Raw genomic sequence first — 19,302 nt, forward strand, 5'->3', positions numbered from 1 at the left:
GCAAACTAAAAAATTTATATATATATTTAATATAAAAAATCAAGAATTATATATATTAATAAATAATAATAAATTAAATTTGTTGATTTTAATCAAAGATTGAGTTGGAAAATTGAGATAAAGATAATATTTCTTAGGAAAAAAGAGGTTGAATATTTATTTTAGTCTCTAAATTTTTAATTAATTTGAATCATTAAAATTAAATATTATCTTGTTAAATTGAATATAAATTCAACATCAAAATCTATTTTGAACACCGCGATAGCATCATTTAAAAAAAACTAAAATAAAATATTAAACTCTATCTCAAGTTAATTTAATGTAAAATAATTAAATTTGAAATAAAAAAAGTGAAGTACCAAAAAATAAAAAAAATAAAAAGAAAACATTGTGAATAATTATTACAATATTGTGTCTTTCTTCTATATTATATTTTCATTATTTCTTTTTAATATTTATTCAATTTAATATTATCTTATATGTTGTTGATTCTAAACACCGTTTTATGGTTTACCGATGATTAATTTTTTAAAATTAAACAATAATTATTAAAGAGAATTCAAAATGGTCCAATAAAAAAAAATTCAAATGAAAAAAAAATATTTGAGGTGGCAAAATTTTCTCGAAGGATGCAAATAAAAATAAAAATAAAAATATGATTTACTGTTCATATAAACATTATTTCTATCCTAAAGTTTGTAAGTATAGTAGAATAGAATAGAATTAAGTCGCAGGCAGTGTTTCGCAGCGTATAAAAGCATGGGTAAACTTCATTTGCCCCTGTATATTTATAAGTTTACATGTACACCCTTATAGTTTAAGATTCTCTAAAGCTACCCTTTTAAGGTCCGAAATATAGGTTGCCCTGAAAGCATCCTATATAGAGAAAGTTGCCTCCTCTCAAGCTAGCCGTTGAAAATTGAAAAACTTTGAACACTCATGGCCTTATCAAAATTCGCCATGAAACCCTTCCAGAACCTCTCCAAATCAATAAAAGCCAACAACCCATTTTCCATTTTCACTAAGAACCTGTCTGACTTTACCTTAGACTCCAGAAACATCACAAACGACCTCGTTTCCATCTTCACAAAACAGCCCTTTTCCCCAAACAACCCAGAATTGGAGAGTCTTGCACCATTACTAAACACTAAAGTTGTTGAAACCGTTTTGAATGGTTTAAAGAACTGGAAAATAGCTCTACATTTCTTTACTTGGGCATCAAATCAAGGTCCATATAAGCACAATGTGTATGCTTATAATGCCATGGCTTCAATTCTATCACGTGCTCGACAAAAAGCCCCACTGAGAGCTTTATCTATGGATGTTGTGAATTCCAGGTGCTTGATGAGCCCTGGAGCCTTGGGGTTCTTGATTAGGTGTTTAGGTAATGCGGGGTTGGTTGTTGAAGCTAATTTGTTGTTTGATCAAGTTCAAAAGATGGGTCTTTGCGTGCCGAATAGCTATAGTTATACTTGTTTGTTGGAGGTTCTTTCTAAGTCCAGTTGTATTGATTTGCTTGAGATGAGATTGAAAGAAATGCACGATCATGGATGGGGTTTTGATAAGTATACTTTGACGCCGGTGCTGCAGGTGTATTGTAACATGGCCGAGTTTGATAAAGCTTTAGATGTTTTTAATGAGATTCACGATCGAGGTTGGGTTGATGAGTATGTGTTTTCCATCTTGGTGTTGGCTTTTAGCAAGTGGGGTAAGGTGGATAAGGCATGTGAGTTGATTGAAACAATGGAAGAAAAAAATGTAAGATTGAATAAGAAGACTTTTTGTTCTTTGATTTATGGATTTGTGAAGGAGTCTAGAGTGGATAAGGCCCTGCATTTATTTGATAAGATGAAGAAATCTGGTTTTACTCCTGATATTTCACTTTATGATGTGATAATTGGAGGGCTTTGTGTGAATAAAGATGTTAAGAAAGCTTTGTGTTTGTATTCTGAAATGAAGGGATTTAAAATCCAGCCTGATGTGAAAATTGTCACTAAGCTCATATCTTCTTTTTCTAAAGAAGAAGAATTAACGTGCTTTTTTGAGGAAATGCATGAAGATATGGATCCAAAAGCTTCGACTTTGCTTTACAATTCTGTTCTGAATTCTCTTGTGGATAACGGTTCTGTACATAAAGCATACCATCTTCTTCAGGCAATTACGATAGGTAACTGCATTGGTGATGGTGAGATAGGTAAGCTGTTCAGGGGTAAAGCAACGGTCCCCCCTAACAGTACCACATTTTCTATTGTTATTAATGGCCTGATCAAGACTGGTGATTTGGACTTAGCTGTCGGTCTATTTCGAGATATGGCTCGAATTGGTTGTAAACCTGGTTTGCTACTTTATAATAATTTAATTGATGGACTTTGCACTTCAAATAGATTGCAGGAAAGCTGTGGGCTTCTGCAAGAGATGGAGGAGTCAGGGATTGAACCAACCTCATTCACTAACAACTGTATATTTGGGTGCCTATGCAGAAGACATGACATTTCTGGAGCCCTTCATCTATTAAAGAAGATGCGTATTCATGGCCACGTGCCATGGATAAAACATTCTACCTCCCTGGTAAAAGAATTGTGCAAGCATGGAAAGGAAGTAGAAGCTAGCAAATTTCTTGTGGATATGGCTGAAGAAGGCTTCCAACCTGATATAGTTGCTTATTCTGCATGCTTAGATGGATTGATCAAGATTCAAGAAGTTGATCAAGCTTTGAAGCTATTTCAGGACATATGTGCTCAGGGTTACTGTCCTGATGTGATTGCTTATAACATATTGATAAAGGGGCTTTGTAAGACCCAAAGAATTGCAGAAGCTCAAAATCTTTTGCATGAGATGGAGGAGAAGGGTCTAGTTCCCTCAGCTGTTACCTACAACACGCTTATAGATGGATTGTGCAAAACTGATCATCTTGAAGAAGCTATGCTTTTTCTCTCCATGATGATTGAAAAAGAAAGGGAGCCCAATGTCATTACGTACTCTACTCTAATAAATGGGCTATGCAATGCCGGAAGACCTGATGATGCTCTTGTGCTTTGGAATGAAATGGGGAGAAAAGGGTGCACTCCTAGTAGTATTGCTTACATGGCCTTCATTCATGGTCTTAGTAATTGTGGTAGGCCAAATGAGGCTCTGGTTTATCTCCGTGAGATGGAAGAGAGAGAGATGAAACCTGACACATATGTTTATGTAGGATTATTAAGTGCTTTTCTTGAGGACTCAAACCAACCCTTGGCTTTTGAGATATTACAAGAGATGGTTGACAAGGGAAAATTCCCTGATCTGCATGATAAGAACCATATTAGTGTGAGAAATGCAATACTCAAATTATCAGAAGATGCCAGGACTTCTTCGAGCATTAAAAATCTCCTTGCAAAGGGCAGCATTCCATCAGCGAGCCTTTCAGTCACCGGAATTAAAGATGGAGTTGAGCCTGCTATTTAATGGGAACTGATCGATAACCTTTAATCAAACTGCTGTATGTATAATGAAGTGTTGGGTTGAAGAACACGTCTTGCATGCGATATCATACTTGCCAGAATGAGCCTAAAATCCTGCCATTATTCATGCCATCAAACATCTGGTTTCATGCTGGTGTCTGCATCAATGAGATGTCTTGAGAGTTGAGACTTTTGAGCCATTCTTTTTACTCGTAACGAACTTGATTAATCTGTCTGCAGCTTTGTACATAAAGAAGAATGGTTCACGTGTATTTCCATGGAATTGAATAGAACTGAACAAAGCAAATAGCCAATAGCAGCTAGTTTGTTATCCATGTTTAATTGAATCGATTGGAGTAGCATTGTTCGTGTATACTTGTAATTGAACCATCAATTCTAGATTTCTTGTTTACCTCTAAAGAAATCATTTTGACTTGGTTAGTCTTTTAGGATAGAAGAAAATAAATATTAAAGAAATAAAAATTTGTTTAGTTGAAGAGACAAAAACGAAGATATAAAATATATATTTTTTTTAATATTATTTTTTAGTGAAATTTTATATTTTCAAAATATATAGAGATGTGTTTTTCTTGTTTTTTTTTATTTTTTTATTTCAAGACAATAATTAAATTTTATTTTAAATCTGAATTGGTGGTTGATTTATTTATTTTTTTGCTAGGTTTTTCATGTCTTTCCATGGATAAAAAGAAGAGAAAATTGCATCAAGGCTCCTATAATTTGGTCATTTTTTCACTTTATCAATATTATTTAGAGAATTACATTTTAGTTTCTAAACTTAATAATTTTATAATACTTTACAATTCTAGCACAAAAAAAAAACAACAAAAAACATTAGATTATTTATGGATTTCTCATTATATTCAATTTAATAATTAAAAAGCTTTTATTTCTTAAAAATAACAAAATAATTTATGATTTTTTTAATTTTATGTTCTTTCAATTGTTTCATTCTCTATTCTTTTAATTACTATTTGTTTTATTTAAAATAATTTCTAAAATAATATTTTTTTTTAATTTCGCTCTTTTTTAATTTTTTTATTTATCAAATTTAATCTATATTTTTTTAATAAACTTTAAAAAATAACAAATTATGTTACTATTTATTTTTCACAGCATAGTTAACCAACTGAAAGTGTTTTCACCTAATATTAAAAAATAATTTTATTTTAAAAAATTTCTTTTCATATAAAGTATAAACTACTTTTCCAAAAAAAAAAATTTACTTTCCCAGCAAAAATAAATGGGCTAAGTAAATATCTAATCCTTATTTTACTCAAAATATTCTTACTGCTTTCTTTTCTCTCTTCAGGAAAAAGAGGGGAAGGGGGGGGGGGGGGGGGGGCTTTTCCCTTTTATTGAAAAATCCCAATCATGTCCTTCACCGGAGCTCCGCCACCACCCGGCGTGACCGCTGCAACAACCACTACACCGAAACAATACTTCTGTTACCAATGCAACCTTTCAGTCTCGATAACTGTCTCTCCCTCCGATGACCCGTTTTGCCCAATTTGCCGCGATAGCTTCATGGAAGAACTCGAGGCCCAAAACCCTCAAAACCCGAATCCATTATCCGAATCGGTTTTAAACGACACTTTTGACCCCTTCTCTTCTCTTTTTCCTCCCCTCTTTCAAATCTCTGGCAATTTCTCTCATCCTGAATTTCAAATCCGACCCGAATTATCTGACCAGAATGCGTTTAACCCATTTGATTTCCTACGTTCTCACCTCCAAAACCTCCATTCTGGTGGTGCTCGGGTCCAGTTCGTGATTGAGAACAATGGGGGCGAACAGGGAGGACTTCGATTCCCAGGTGGTAATTTTGGTGATTATTTTATTGGGTCGGGTTTGGAGCAACTGATCCAACAGTTGGCTGAAAATGATCCGAATAGGTATGGGACACCACCCGCGTCGAAGACGGCGATTGAGGCGTTGCCCACGATGAAAGTTACCGAGGAGATGATGAAATCAGAGATGAATAATCAATGTGCTGTGTGTAAAGATGAGTTTGAGAGTGGAGAAGAAGTCAAGGGAATGCCTTGTAAACATGTGTTTCATGAGGATTGTATAATGCCTTGGTTGAAGATGCATAATTCATGTCCTGTTTGTCGATATGAGTTGCCTACTGATGATCCTGATTATGAGAATAGAGCCACTGGAGGGCAAGGGAGTGGTGGTGGTAGTGGTGGAGGTGGGTTTACTATTTCGATTCCTTGGGCATTTGGTGGAGGTGGACAAAGCAGTTCTTGAAAGATTGGATTTTGGATTGGAGACTTTTGGTGAGTGTTTTTTCTTGTTTTTGTTTTTTGGTGTAAATCTTGTTACTTTTATAAAATTTGGATCTATTGCTTAAGGTGTTTCTGGTTTAGTGTTGTTAGAGGAGTAGTTTTGTGGAGTTAGAATGAATAGACCGGATATCAAGGAATTTGGCTCTTGGTGAGTGTTGGTGAGTGGTGTTGCTTTTGTTTGTAGTTCTGTTTTAATAGGTGATTTTGTTGTAAAAAGTGTACTGCTTTATGCTTATCTCGTGAGTTGTATCTTGTAAATATTTTTGCTTTGATTAAATTGATATTTGAGTAATTACGATTTTTGAGAAGATTACATTAGGAATTAGATTTCATAAACTTGAGAATGAGCAGGTTTTTCTGTATATGTTTATTTATTTTGTTTATGATCATGTTTATTTTGTGCTTTATGAGCTGTTTTTTGGATGTGTTGATTTCTTTGAATATTGATTAAGAGATTCAAGGACTATTTTGTTTGCAATTGTTTGGAGTAGCACCATTCATAAGTTAGAATGCTTGTATTGGAGGAATTGTAGGTTTTGTTTGTGTTTATGTTTTGTAAATTGGTTCTTTTGTAAATTGTTCCTTTGTTGAATTTAAATTGAGCAATTAAAGGGTTATGAGTGAGGGTTGTTATGAGTTTAGAATTTATAAATTGAAGAATGAGTGTTTTTTTTTGCTTCTAAAAAGCGCAGAGGGTTTTAACATGGTTTATCATGTTTAGGTGTTTTGTTGTAAATTTTGTTGATTTTTTTTTGTGGAATTGAGCTTTGTGATGCGAGGTGTCTTTTTGAGGATAGTTTAGGAAGAGTTAGTTAGAAAAAGCATGTTTTGGGGAATTTTGATGGATTGATGAAATCAAGTAGGAGATGGTTATGATAAGCATTTTTGGTTTGTAGAATGTGGCTAATTTGATTTAGCTATATGGTGTCGGTTAACTAGGCAATTTGCTTAAGTTTGGCTAGTTATGCTGTATGGTGGTCTAAGTTCCTGATTTATTTCAATGATATGTGGCCAAGGATCATATTTAGCTTATTATTGTAGTGGAAGGCAATTTCAATGGAATTTGATCTTTGAAATTAGAGCAGTTGCTAGTTGAAGTGAGTGCTGAGGAATATTAGATGATTGTAGAATACTTATTGAGTTACATGGTATCTTTTACAATAGTTACATAATGTTGGTAGCTTGTTATGGTATGAATTGAGTTTTTGCAGGCTATATGGCTTTCTCATTTCCTGATTTCTTAAGTATGATATTTTATTTTAGTATGAGTTTTTGGGTTTTCTTGTTTTCATGACCTTTGTTGTTTCCCAATTTGCTATCTTGATGCCATTGAAGAGAATCTCCCTTTAGTTCTTTTAACTTTTCTTCTTGAAGATTTAGGTGTTTGTTTTGTGGTACATGCTCATTCCAATGACCTTAATTACAAATTGTTGTTTTGGTATTTTGATTTTATGTCATACTTTGCTGCCTTTTCATGGAATTGGACCGAAGAGATTAAGGGTTTGTTAGTTTGTGCTTGTAAGGTGAGGTGTTTTAGGATTCTTTAGAGGCACTAGTGAGAAGAAGTGTGTGTTGTATGAGCTGCCTACTATGATGCTTATTATAAGAATAGAGTGCACAAGGCACATGGAAATGGAGGGAGTAAGGTGGAGAGTTGGACAATGAAGTGAAGTTTTACTATTTGATTCCCATGATTGTTTGGAGGGAAACAAGGGTATAGTAGTAGAATCCTTTTAAATATTTTCAAAACCTTAATTAAAATAAATCCTTGCCCTTAAAAATAAATAAATCTTAGCTGTCTAAACTACCACCATAAATTTTACATCAATAAACCATTGAAAAAAATGTGATTATATGAAAGCTTTTGCAGTTCTAGCTCCTGCATCTTTCTCATCAGGTTTGAAAAAACTCTTCATCGAGTTGAACCTGGAACTGATCTTGCCTCAATCATAAGAGTGACCAATTAAAAATCACCAACCCTTTTTTCATTTCAAATACATATCAATAGTGAATAGTAGTTTTATTTCATGTTTAGCATGAAAAACTTGTACTTGCAATTCATTTCCTCCCAATTCTTGTCTCAGACAACAAGCAGTATAGACCTCTTTGTATTATCAACTTGCACAACCGACATATAATCTCTGTAAAAGCTTATTTTGAACATGTATCATGCATGCAATCAAAAGGATCATCATAGTTTAAGCGGATGAATTCTTTTTCTAAAGCAACTACAACTATGCAACCTTTGCATTCAGTTGCTAGTTTTTCATTGTTGTTGTTACCACCTTCTCATCAAGTTCATCATCATAATAGACATTGTAGATTGGTGGAGAATCTCAATCAACATTTATTTTATCATAGATTGGCAAAGAACTCAAATCCATAACTTCTTCTTCCTTAACAAATAGCATCCTTTGCAACTCCAACATATCAAGGTTTTGATTGAACATTGGAACTCTCAATCACTTGGTTGTCATCACCAAAATTGGGATTGATTTTGGGTTCTATTGCCGATTGATGTAGAAAAAAAGAAGCAGCAAAAGATAGCTAACATAGTCAAAGGTTGGTTGTCTAGGATAAACAACCAGAAAAAGAGAACAAACTTCTTATAAATTTATTAAAATATGAAAGTTGTTTATTAGAGGAGTAGCAACCCTTTAAATATTTGCAAAACCCTAAGTAAAATAAATCCTTGCCTTTAAAAATAATTAAATTTAGTCGTTCAAACTATCAGCTTAAATTTTACTTAAATACACTATTAAAAGAAAAACTTTAATTATATGAAAGCTTCTGCAATTCTAGCCACCGCATCATTGGTGTTGTGCAAACCAGTGCGTGAAGATTTTTTGTGGATTGGAGAAATTGTTGGTAAGTGTTGCTTGTTTTTTTTGTTCATGTTTTTTTAGAGTTGTTTATTTGTCATCAATTTCTTGCTCTGGTTAAATTGAGATTGAGAGATCAAGGGGCTATGTGAAGAATATTTTTGGAAATCAGAATTTGAAAGTTGGAGAATTGAGTTGGTCCTTTCCTTCGTAAAGTATAGAGGATTTCATGTTTGTTTGTTTGTTTTATGTGTGTGCACGCACATGCATATGGGCTAGAGAGAACAATGGGTTGTTTGTTTGTGATTAGAGGATGAGGTCCTTTATGATATATTAGGAAACATAAGTTGGAGGAAGCATGATTTTTGTATAAAAAAATGATACTCTTTTGATGGATTAATGGACTTTAATATTAGAATAGTGTTTAATTTTGTGTAATTTGTGAATTCGTTGTGCACTATGGAATGCTGATTGATTTCAGTTAAGGATAGCATGTGTTGTCGAAAAACCATCTTAACCCATAAGCAGTTTGATGAGGCACCAAGAATAGTTTTTTATTACTCTCTAACACATCCTTCAAAGTGAAAGTTATTTGAGATTGAAACTTGTATGGATCCACCACCACCTTACCTTGTGCTTCATTTTATTAGTTTAATTAGTTAGAATGCAGGTGGTGAAATCCGAACTCGTAACCTTTTGGTCATCAAATTGAAAACATTGAACCTATATGCCATTTTTAATTCTTGAGTTATAATCACTAATACAATGCCATAGATTGCATTGGACTAGTACCTGTATAGAAAGAAAATTCAATGAGAAGGCGATCTCTGAACTTGGAGCAGTTTGGCGAGGTGAAGAGACTGCTGCATGGATGTTGGGTTACTGGAGAAAATTTTTACTGAACCAGCATGATGTTAGACATTTTGTCACGTAATGATGACTTATGAGAAAGAGTTAGGGGAAAATGTGTAACAGGAGGGTGCTTGTTTTTGGAGACGGAACCAAGATAGGGATTGTTTATGGGGTGTAAATGTTGTTCGATTCTTGTTTTGTGGAATCATTTAAAATTGCGTCAAGGTGCAAACGTACCAAAATGCTGGTTCATGATCGTATATTGAGTGACATATCTTGCTTGAAACATAGCCTACTTCTCTATCATGTGAGTCCCATTGTTTGAAGTAATGGCTGTTTTCCTGCTTTAAAATTCCATCACGTGAAATTAGTTGGATGGTAATGTTAAACTACAGTCATTGTTAAGCAGTCCTCTTTTTTTTTTCAATTGAGTGTTGATTTTTTACTAGTAATGATTTTTTTTCCCGTGGTTATAATACCATTTTGGAATATTTTGCCTCCATCTTCTTGACTGGCTCTTGTTAACCTGCTTTTGTAGGTGTGGAAAGAATTTCAATCCGAAAAGGATTCTCTTCAGGTGAGTATGGAAGCTGGAAACTGGAAAGCAAGTTCCTGTGTGTAGAAATGATTGAATGTATTTAAGATTTTCTTATATATTTACATTTTGCAAGTTACTGAACATAATATATTCAAAGTTGTTTTTCTATGTTGTATATTAACTTTTATAGGTTCTGCATCTGGAAATGCCCTTTTTTCCCTTGTTATTATTCTTTTCCTTGCCCATTAAATGAAATTTAATATACTAGGGATGGGCCAACCAGGCTCTGGCAACTGGCAGGTTATCTCTTCCTTGTCATTGCATATTGTAGTGGTGACTTTATTCAACAAGAAGGACCCTTGATGCCTAGACAGAAAATAACACTAGGATTGAGTGGAGAAGGGGGTGGTGGATGATTAGTAAGGAGAGAATGATTAGTGGAGTACGGTGGTAAAAGGGGTTTGATCATTGAAATCACAGATTGTGATTTAGGTCTCGAATATTTTAAATTTAGAAAACAGCCTCTTGCTGTTGGTGAAGGATTTATTGCATGCACAGAAAGCACATAGGAGAATAATGAAACCAGAGAATAATGAAGTTACTGTTTGATTGTTTTTGTATTTTAAAAGTATTTTTTTAAAAAAAAATTATTTAAAATTAATATAGTTTTTATGTTTTTATATTATTTTGATATTAAAAAATAATTTTTAAAAAATAAAAAATAATATTATTTTAATATATTTTTAAATAAAAAATAATTACTCTAATTAATTATTTTGGATTAAGTATTTCGTGTTTCCGTCCATGTTTCCTCTAGGGGTAGCGTGTATCAGAATATTTGTATTCTTTATTTCACAATTATTTTAATTAGGAATCATAATCATATGTGAAAAAGGCATGGGCGGTCCATTAAATAGGCAAGTTTCTATGTGGAGAGAGAGAGAGAGAGAGCTATTTATGAGATAGTATTTACTGTTTCACAAAACATTTTTGGAATAATATCACTCTAATAAAATGGCTAAGGCGGATTGATAGTGATAAGGGGAAATTACATTGAATTTTATATCATTTGATATTTTTTTTTCATTTTATTTGTATTATATAAAAAATTATATTTTATATTGTAAAATTTATGTATTTGTAACACTTTAAATTCTTATACAGTTGTTATTAAAAAAATAATAAAAATATCAAATTACATATAGAATTGTTATTATATTTTTTTAATAATTAAAAATTTCTCATGTAGAACATTATAATTTCTCTTTTAGTATTTCCGCTCGGATACGGAAGACTCTACGTAGTAGTTACCGACAAACAAAGTGAAATTGGATTAAAAGTCTCGACCCAATACCATGATCTACAAACCAAGGACACAATTTTTTTTCCCATAATTTAATATTGTTTTTTATTTTTTATTATATAAAATTGATTTTCCTTCCAGTAAAATATTTATAATAAATCTGGGTTGTCTACAAATACTCGATCTATCTATCCATTTCTATGTTCACTGTACAAGATAATTTTTTTTAACCGGTTTGGTGTATCTTAGTATGGTGTAAAAATTAATTTTTATCATGTCAAAAGTTATTCTAGTAAAAAAAATCATTTCATTAAAAGTGGTAGGACAAGTTTGTCCAATTCTTCACACAAGAGTTATTTAGAATTTATCCGAGTCAATGTATGGATAAAAATAATTATTATCATAATCTTAAAGCTCGACTTGGAGGTTGACTCGAGTCATGGATCAAGTTAACTATTGACCCAAATTAACGTAAGCATAAAAGTAATTATTATCATGGTTTTAAAACACGACTCAGGGATCGATCAGGGACAAGACCCGAGTCATAGATCAAGAGGGTCAAACCAAGTTTACTCGAATTAAAAAACAAAATCAAAGCAATCTTTTTTTTACCAAAAAAATTTAAAAAATCAATGAATTTTTTACTTGTATTTAATCTTAAGTTGACCCGGATTTTTTACTATATCAGATTGGATCAATCATTCCTCTATTTTTTTCTCTTAAACTTGAACTGGTCCAGGTCTCGAGTCGATTGTGTCTTGTCCAATGTTTACTAAACACAAAATAAGATAAATTGTTCAGTTCAATCCAAAGCACACCAAACACAAGATAAGAAGGTTATTTATCCACTTCACTTTAGTTTTGTCAAGTCCAGTCTAATCCAATCAATATTATCCAGCATATCAAATACTATCAAAATAAATTTAGATGAAGATTAAATTAGGTTAAGAATTATGAATACAAAGACTATTATAACTGAACCAAAACCAGAAGCGTCATTGTAATTAAAAACTCAGATCATAGGGATCAACCATGTATTTAACCTGGATTTCATCCAACAATATCTTGTTTTAGAATAATTCCATACTTTTTATTTTTGTTATTATCGTTTTCAGATAACATTCTAAAAATAAGTTGTTTTTAAGTGTATTTAATAAAAATAAAATTGTAATCCTTGTAAAAGTTATATAGAAAATGTGACTTGCATGATCCATAAAAACAATAGATAGTATATGATGTTCTAAATTATATAAAGTTTTTCTTTTGTAAAAATCTCAATCGAAGAGTTTTTAAAAGTTTTGTTTTTAATGTGAATCCATGTATTATTTATTATAAATGTTAAATGTGAGTATACCATTAGAAGCCAATGAAGTATTTGAATAAACCATGTTTAAAATTCAGACTTCAACAGTCATTAAGTTCATTAACATGTTAGATGGTGGATGAGATATAAAACTTGTGCTCCATATCTATAAAAGTTGGCTATATAATTTTTAAATCAAATTTGTAACATTTTAAGTTATAAAAGAACTTTAAGTATTTTTTTAACATATCCACTACCTGAAGCAAAATAGATTGGAGCATCAACGACTTAATAACATTTTTTACATTCATTATAATCGGAGATTAAAAAAGTATTTTATTTTTTATAATTTTTCAAATATTAATTTATCTTATTAAGTTGCATCATTGATACTTATATTGTGTTTGTCATTATTTTAACTATTTAAAAATTATTTAAAATAATAAAATTATGATCTATTAATGAGAATGTTATTTGTAATGAAGTATCTATCAAAATACAAAATTTAAAATTGTAATTGGTTAATTGCTTTGCTCCTTGAACTTGTAGCTTGCTTAATTACTTTTGTTAAATTGTTCTTAAGTGTTTGTCAATTAATTGTTTTTGGTAGTATGTTGTTCTTTTATCTTTTCTTTTTTTGTTATATTTTTTAGCAAAGTGAATTAGTGAAAGAGATTTGCATTATTTATCTTTTTTTACGTAGATACAAGGGGATGCTAGAATGATTTGTAGTACTTTTTTTTTTTAATTTTCTCGGATTGACCCTAATTAACCTAAATGACTCGTGACCTATTTTTTAGTTGAGTCAACTCCTAATCCGAGTTTAATAACTATACCTATAGCTGTAGAGCGTGGGAATTAATAGTCATTAAACAGAATTAAAAATTTAATGTCATTTTTTTATTGATGTGTCAACCTTCAAAACTTTTATCTATTGTTGTTGATTGGAATTTTTTATCCATTGACAAAAAAAATGGTGCTTTTTTTATTAAAGCAAAAATAATTAATATTTTAAATAAATAAATCTACTAGTTTTATTTTCAAAAAAAAAATTAACAACAATTAATTGAAACTTAGTTTTAGTTAGCCAAAGATGTACTCAAAACCCTAAAAAAAATTCGAAGACTACTAGTAAGTATTGAATGATTAGTTCAATAACTATCTGCTAGTGCTTGTTAAAATTTTCTCAGTTAGCCCTTCTTCTCTTTAGCTTTCGACATAAATAGTGTCAGCTTCACATTTCACAGCTTGAGTTTAGGATCCTACTCCATTATTCGAACACGCGTGCACCGACTCAACTCAAAGCGCTTCGCCGACTCGGCCCGAGCTGAACACAACTTAGTTTCAAGTTTTAACACCATGGAAGGAGATAGCAAAGGAGACACCAACATGGGTTCCCCATCAAATTCACAGCAGACAAGTATAGCATCTCTCTCTCTCTCTCTCTCTCCCTTCTTTCTAAATTATGTGAAATTGAAGGTTTAGTCTTTCTAATATTAAAAATCTTTGTTTTTTGTGTATGTGTGTGTCTTCCAGTTTCTGATGATGATGAAATAGATTATTCTGTAAAGCCAGAATTTTATGATCCAGAACTCGATGATAAAGATGAATTATGGGTTCAAAAGAAAAGGAAAGGAAGTAATTCTGATGCTGTTCTTAGTTGTCCTGCTTGTTTTACCACTCTTTGCCTTGATTGTCAAAGGTATGCATGTATTTTAAGTCTTTGCTTGAATTGGGATTTTGTTTATTGAATGGTTTACTTGATTTAGATGGTAAAGAGAGATGTTTTGATTGATGTTGTCACTAAACGAGGGCTAAGACTTGTTCACTAGCTTGCCTGTGCTTCAGTTGATATGAATTGATTATATCCAGTGTAATTATCTATGTTTTTGTGTGTGTGGATTGTACCATTCAGGATAGATGATGCTTGGAATGTGGTGCTTGGTTGTAGTTGGCTATGTGAATCCTATACATGAGATGAAGTGGTCGGCCATTGGAGACAATATTTTGGGGTGCCTTCAAAGGCATTGAGAAGTGCAAACAGTGTTAAAGCAGATGTTTCACAACACCCTGCTGCAAGTCTGGATGTTTGAAACATCTGCTTCGGTGCTGTTTCTGTGCCCTTTCAATGCCTTTGGTTTTTATAAGGCAATTAAGAATTTACTCCATGGATATGGGAGCTTATAGGTGTCGTATCTTTCTAATCTTAAAAGGTTCTGAATATGAAGATGCACCTAACTTCTCTGCATTGAAATGGGGTTTCTTTATATTGCAAGGAACAAGGGGTTTGTTTTCTTTTGAAATGGACAAGTGGCGTTAGAGTGGACTTTTGTGGAAGTTATAGAAGCAAGTTCAGCCTAAAGTAGGAACATCACTATGCAACTTTTATCTCTTTTTTTATATATATGAATTTATCGTTGATCAATTAAAACAGAAATTAGCCTCTTGCAAACCAAGAATATATGCTACAAACAAAGTTGAACAGCAATCAAGAATAAACTACAAAAGACTATACTGTTAAGTCAGCATCGATTTCCTACAAACTTTTGCATGTTCAGAATAGCCTTTCAAGTAAAGAGACTATGAAATAACTTGGAAACATGAAGGGGTCTCCATAGTAACTTGAGCCAGTACACCATTTTGCTTTTCTTTTACCTGGCAAAGTTCCAAGCACCATAGGAGATAAACCCATCTGGACTGAGTTTTCCCAAGAAACAATATCATCTGTCATAGAATAAAGATAGATAGAATTACTGATTGAATTCTGAATTTCCATCTTGGAGTCTGATCTAAACTTGTGCTAGAACATGCTGGTAAGTGCAAGTACGTAAACATATTAGAAACCTGTTTTTCTCGACTATTGAGAATAGCTGTAAGAGCATGTATCCTGTAAACTATGTGGATGAACCATGCCAGTGACAAGTAGTATTTGAGCACTAACATATTTACTTCTTTAAAATGAAATAAAATAAAATAAGCATGCATCTAGTATTTGGTTCTGTGTTCATGCTGATTCAATTTGATGCATATTATGTCAATACCATGTTTGTGGTTCATAAAAGTATGATTGGGACATGAAGCTGGTCCAGCACTTAATGTTAAGTATTTGGAAGAGGATTGGGATTTGGGATGTAAGGACAGGAATTTTGCTCAAGTAAGATGATTACCAAGTTCTAAAGTGTGTTATGAATTCTTTCTTGCATTTGATTACGAGTACAGAGTAGCATGTGATACTGCATTAATCACCACCACATGTCAATTGGCTTTTTCTGATATTCTGAGTCTTGATAATAGTTTGGTGTGAGTGTTCTGTGTCCCTTCCTTGTCTGCATGAACACTTCAGTTTAATTGTTTTTTACAAATCTATACTCAATAGTAGGACACAGATATCTTTCCGGAGGAATAGTGTAGTCTTTTTTGCACTCTTTTAAACTGGTTCCCATAATACTAATTATGAAGCCGATGTATGTTTTTTATCGATGGTTTTGCACTGATTGCATGACTCAGAATTTTATTTTTTTTTCAGTTGAGTTTTTGCATTTAGATTAATACTTTTGATTGTGGTGTTGCAGGCATGAAAGATTTGTGACCCAGTACAGAGCAATCTTTGTTGTGAACTGTAAAGTTGACAGTAACAAAGTACAGCATAGCCGTCAAAAACCAAAGCGAAACAAAAGGAGTAGAGAAGCTGGTGAGAATGAGGCCGATCTTGCTGATGGTGAAACATTCAAGGCAGTATGCTGTTCGGTTTGCTCAACAGAAGTTGGTGTCATTGATGAAGATGATGTTTATCATTTCTTCAATGCTCTTCCTAGTGAATCTTGATTCTTGACACGCTGGGTCTATCGTGTAATTCTCTCTCACACACACATGAATTTTGCAGTTCCGTTTTATCTTGACGGATATGAGTCTGTTAACTCTACTGACATAGGGATTTTGTAACTTTTGACATGAAAGCTTTCTGACTTGGACATATGCCTTTTCATGTACAACACCCAGTGTTCTCAATTACGTTGGTCTTTGCCTACAAGGTCTACCGTATGCCTATAGCATACCTTCAATGGCTGATCGAAATAAACCATTTTAGCCATTATCGTATTTGTGTGCCAAGATTTGAACTTGAGTCTTACCTTCTCTCCTTTGCAAGAAAACACTATGGAACACCTCGATAAGCATTCATTCATCTTTTGCATATAAGCACTTCCAAGATCAAAAACGAAGTTTGCAACCGTTGCTAGGTTTTTTAAGTTCCTTGAGCATAAATTGTCTATTGCTTCTGTCTTGGTAGCCTTAGCTGTATCATGTTGTTTCTTGTCTTCTATAATAATGCTTTCTCCTTCGCTAGGTTTTTTGAGCTCCCTGGGCACATCTTGTTAGATTAATTCTAGCAGTAAGCAACAACTCCTATTTTCTAGTATACTTGGTGTCTACAGGTAGTTTAGGCCAAGTATGATTTAAATTCAAATACTATAGTGGATAGGCAATACGTATGTTATCCATATACAAGTGTACTATAACATAATTATACACAAGCAATACAGAAATTATCTCCGAAAATCATCTTTTTTTCTCATAATTCTTTGATAATTGTTCTCAACCAAACTTCTCCTTCACTGTCAAACTAAACCAAAAAAATTATGTTGTCTGGAAGACTCAGTTTGAGCCATTGCCTAACTGTGATAAATTGAAAGGATCCATTGATGGAACTAGCCCTGCGGCTCCTCTTATTTCAAACTCCAGCACCTCAACACTTAGTCAAATCGGGCCTATGATGACTGGTTCAGGAAGGATCAACATTTGCTCTCTTGGATTCTTTCTTCTATTTCTGAGGAATTATTTACTTGTGTGGTTGGATTAAAGACTTCTGTTGGAGCTTGGTAGTCCGTAGAAAATGCCTTTGGTTTTGTTTCCGAAAATAGACGACTCCAACTTCAGGATCTCACAGCTGAAGACTAGACTGTTGCTCGATTTTTTAAGGAGGCCAAGTATACTTATGATTAGCTAGCTGCTTCGGGTCATGCACTCTCTCCATCTGAATTCAGTGCTATTATTTATCGGAATCTTGGTAGTGAATATCATAATATTAATGCAGCATTTTCAATGCAAGGTAAGCAAGTTTCATTCTATGATTTACATGTACAGCTTTTGGCTCACGAGATTTTGATCATCATCTCGAAGAACAGAAGTCCTGCTGATATTGTGCAGAAATCTAATAATACCGGTGGTCCTTATCAGCAAGTCTCTTCTGGTGGTAACTATTCTCATGTCAACTCTTATGGCCATGGTTTTTCCGGTAATCAACACTCGGGTGGATATCAAGGACCATGACAGAATACTAACAGGAACAGCAGGTTCAATAGGAAAAGGGGTCCTTGTCAAATCTGTAATTGGAACAATCACACAGCAGCAACTTGCAGAAAGAGGTATGAACCGAGGCAAACCAGATCGTGCAACAATTCAGCTCCTTTACTTCCAAATCCGTTAGCTGCTCGCTATTCTGATTTTCAAAGTCAGCAAAATGACAACATGTCAATCTGTCCTTCAACTATACGGCTGCTACAAATCATATTACTACATATTTTGTCTGTGAGTATAAGATTTATGGACTTAAACAAGCTTTCACGGGCTTGGTTTTAGAGACCCCAATTTTCTTTGCACATTTGGCTTTCTGGGATCCAAAACTGACACTTAATTATTCATTAGAAACAGAAAGCTGTGAGAGTTTTATTCTTATTTATGTAGATAACATTATTGTGATCGGCAATAATAGAGTTGTTGTCCGAACAACTATCAAAGTTGTTTGGAAAGAAATTGCAATCAGGATCTTGGTGGTTTGCATAAATATTATTTTTTTAGTGCAGGTTCACAAGACTCCTAATGGTATGATACTCTTACATTATAGATATGCCTGGACTCTCACCAAAATGGGTTTTCTTTTTTTTTTTTTTGGTCAAAGTAGCAATGTAAACTTCGGAAATTGGTGGAATAATATTGTTTGAAATAAGTTCAATTATTTAGCTCAACTAGTTAGCTGATTGGATCCAATCTGATTATATTAGTTGATCGATTATTTTATATAAAAATTATAATTTTATAAATTTTTTTTTAAATATATTTTATGAGTTAAAATATATATGTTTATCTAACTTGTAAGTTCAAAGTAAATCTCAATTAAAATATTAAAAAATTATTATTTATTTAGGAGTTTTTAGATATTATTTTTTTTATACAGTAGTAACTGCGTCGTTATAGGTTAGATATTTAAATTTAAATATCAAAGATTTTTTACCTTACGGCATTTTAAAAACGCTACAAAATAAAAGCATGTTATTTCACCAAATATTTTTTTTCAAACGATGTTACTCCTTCGTTTCTTTTTACATTTACTGTGTTGATTGCCCAATTTTCCCCACCAAAAAGTAAGCTTGGGGTCCAATACCAAAACCCAAGTTATCTCGTCCATCTTAGTCCTGGGGGCATGGGTCCATGCTTCAGGACCCTCAAGAACATAGAAGATCAGTGGGGGCTCTGCAGTATCCTCAGGAATCCACACTTGCTGAAGAAGCATGGGTTACCACTCCCAGATTGTTGGGGCATGAGTTACCTACCTGGTATAGATTAAGGAGACGGTGAAAACAGGGAGGGAGGGAGGGAGGGAGATTGGCGTGGCTCAGGTGATGTGTCGCGTTGTTATATGATAATAGAAAAGAAGCAAATCTTCTGGCATTTGCATTCGAG

General features: G+C 33.1%; 3 protein-coding genes across 7 annotated transcripts; all 3 read left to right on the forward strand.

Moving 5' to 3' along the window:
- Positions 1-864: 864 nt before the first annotated feature.
- LOC133694170 (putative pentatricopeptide repeat-containing protein At5g08310, mitochondrial) lies at positions 865-3,864 on the forward strand. The gene has a single exon (XM_062115632.1). The coding sequence runs from the start codon at positions 940-942 to the stop codon at positions 3,442-3,444; it is 2,505 nt and encodes an 834-aa protein (XP_061971616.1). The 5' UTR covers positions 865-939; the 3' UTR covers positions 3,445-3,864.
- Positions 3,865-4,775: 911 nt separating this feature from the next.
- LOC133695277 (E3 ubiquitin-protein ligase RING1-like) lies at positions 4,776-10,133 on the forward strand. 5 transcript variants are annotated; one of them, XR_009842421.1, is made up of 3 exons: positions 4,776-5,737; positions 5,828-5,904; positions 9,959-10,133. XR_009842421.1 is itself a non-coding variant. In XM_062117191.1 (2 exons), the coding sequence occupies exon 1, from the start codon at positions 4,833-4,835 to the stop codon at positions 5,706-5,708; it is 876 nt and encodes a 291-aa protein (XP_061973175.1). In that variant the 5' UTR covers positions 4,776-4,832; the 3' UTR covers positions 5,709-5,737; positions 9,959-10,133. The 5 variants fall into 5 exon arrangements, 1 of the variants encoding a protein (XP_061973175.1); XR_009842424.1 differs by having other exon boundaries at positions 5,828-5,894; XR_009842423.1 differs by having other exon boundaries at positions 5,837-5,904.
- A 3,577-nt stretch (positions 10,134-13,710) lies between these two features.
- LOC133693955 (uncharacterized) lies at positions 13,711-16,662 on the forward strand. The gene is made up of 3 exons (XM_062115340.1): positions 13,711-13,984; positions 14,101-14,266; positions 16,137-16,662. The coding sequence occupies exons 1-3, from the start codon at positions 13,924-13,926 to the stop codon at positions 16,387-16,389; spliced, it is 480 nt and encodes a 159-aa protein (XP_061971324.1). The 5' UTR covers positions 13,711-13,923; the 3' UTR covers positions 16,390-16,662.
- Positions 16,663-19,302: the final 2,640 nt, after the last annotated feature.

Source organism: Populus nigra, chromosome 5 (genome assembly GCF_951802175.1).
Source record: "Populus nigra chromosome 5, ddPopNigr1.1, whole genome shotgun sequence".
In the NCBI taxonomy this organism is placed as follows: Eukaryota; Viridiplantae; Streptophyta; class Magnoliopsida; order Malpighiales; family Salicaceae; genus Populus; species Populus nigra.

Excerpts from the sequence above, each read along its gene's own strand:
- LOC133693955 (XM_062115340.1), top strand. The coding sequence starts at position 13,924 with ATGGAAGGAGATAGCAAAGGAGACACCAACATGGGTTCCCCATCAAAT. Across the intron at positions 13,985-14,100 it reads ATCAAATTCACAGCAGACAA|TTTCTGATGATGATGAAATA; the intron begins GTATAGCATCTC and ends TGTGTCTTCCAG. Across the intron at positions 14,267-16,136 it reads CTTTGCCTTGATTGTCAAAG|GCATGAAAGATTTGTGACCC; the intron begins GTATGCATGTAT and ends GTGGTGTTGCAG.
- LOC133695277 (XM_062117191.1), top strand. The coding sequence starts at position 4,833 with ATGTCCTTCACCGGAGCTCCGCCACCACCCGGCGTGACCGCTGCAACA.
- LOC133694170 (XM_062115632.1), top strand. The coding sequence starts at position 940 with ATGGCCTTATCAAAATTCGCCATGAAACCCTTCCAGAACCTCTCCAAA.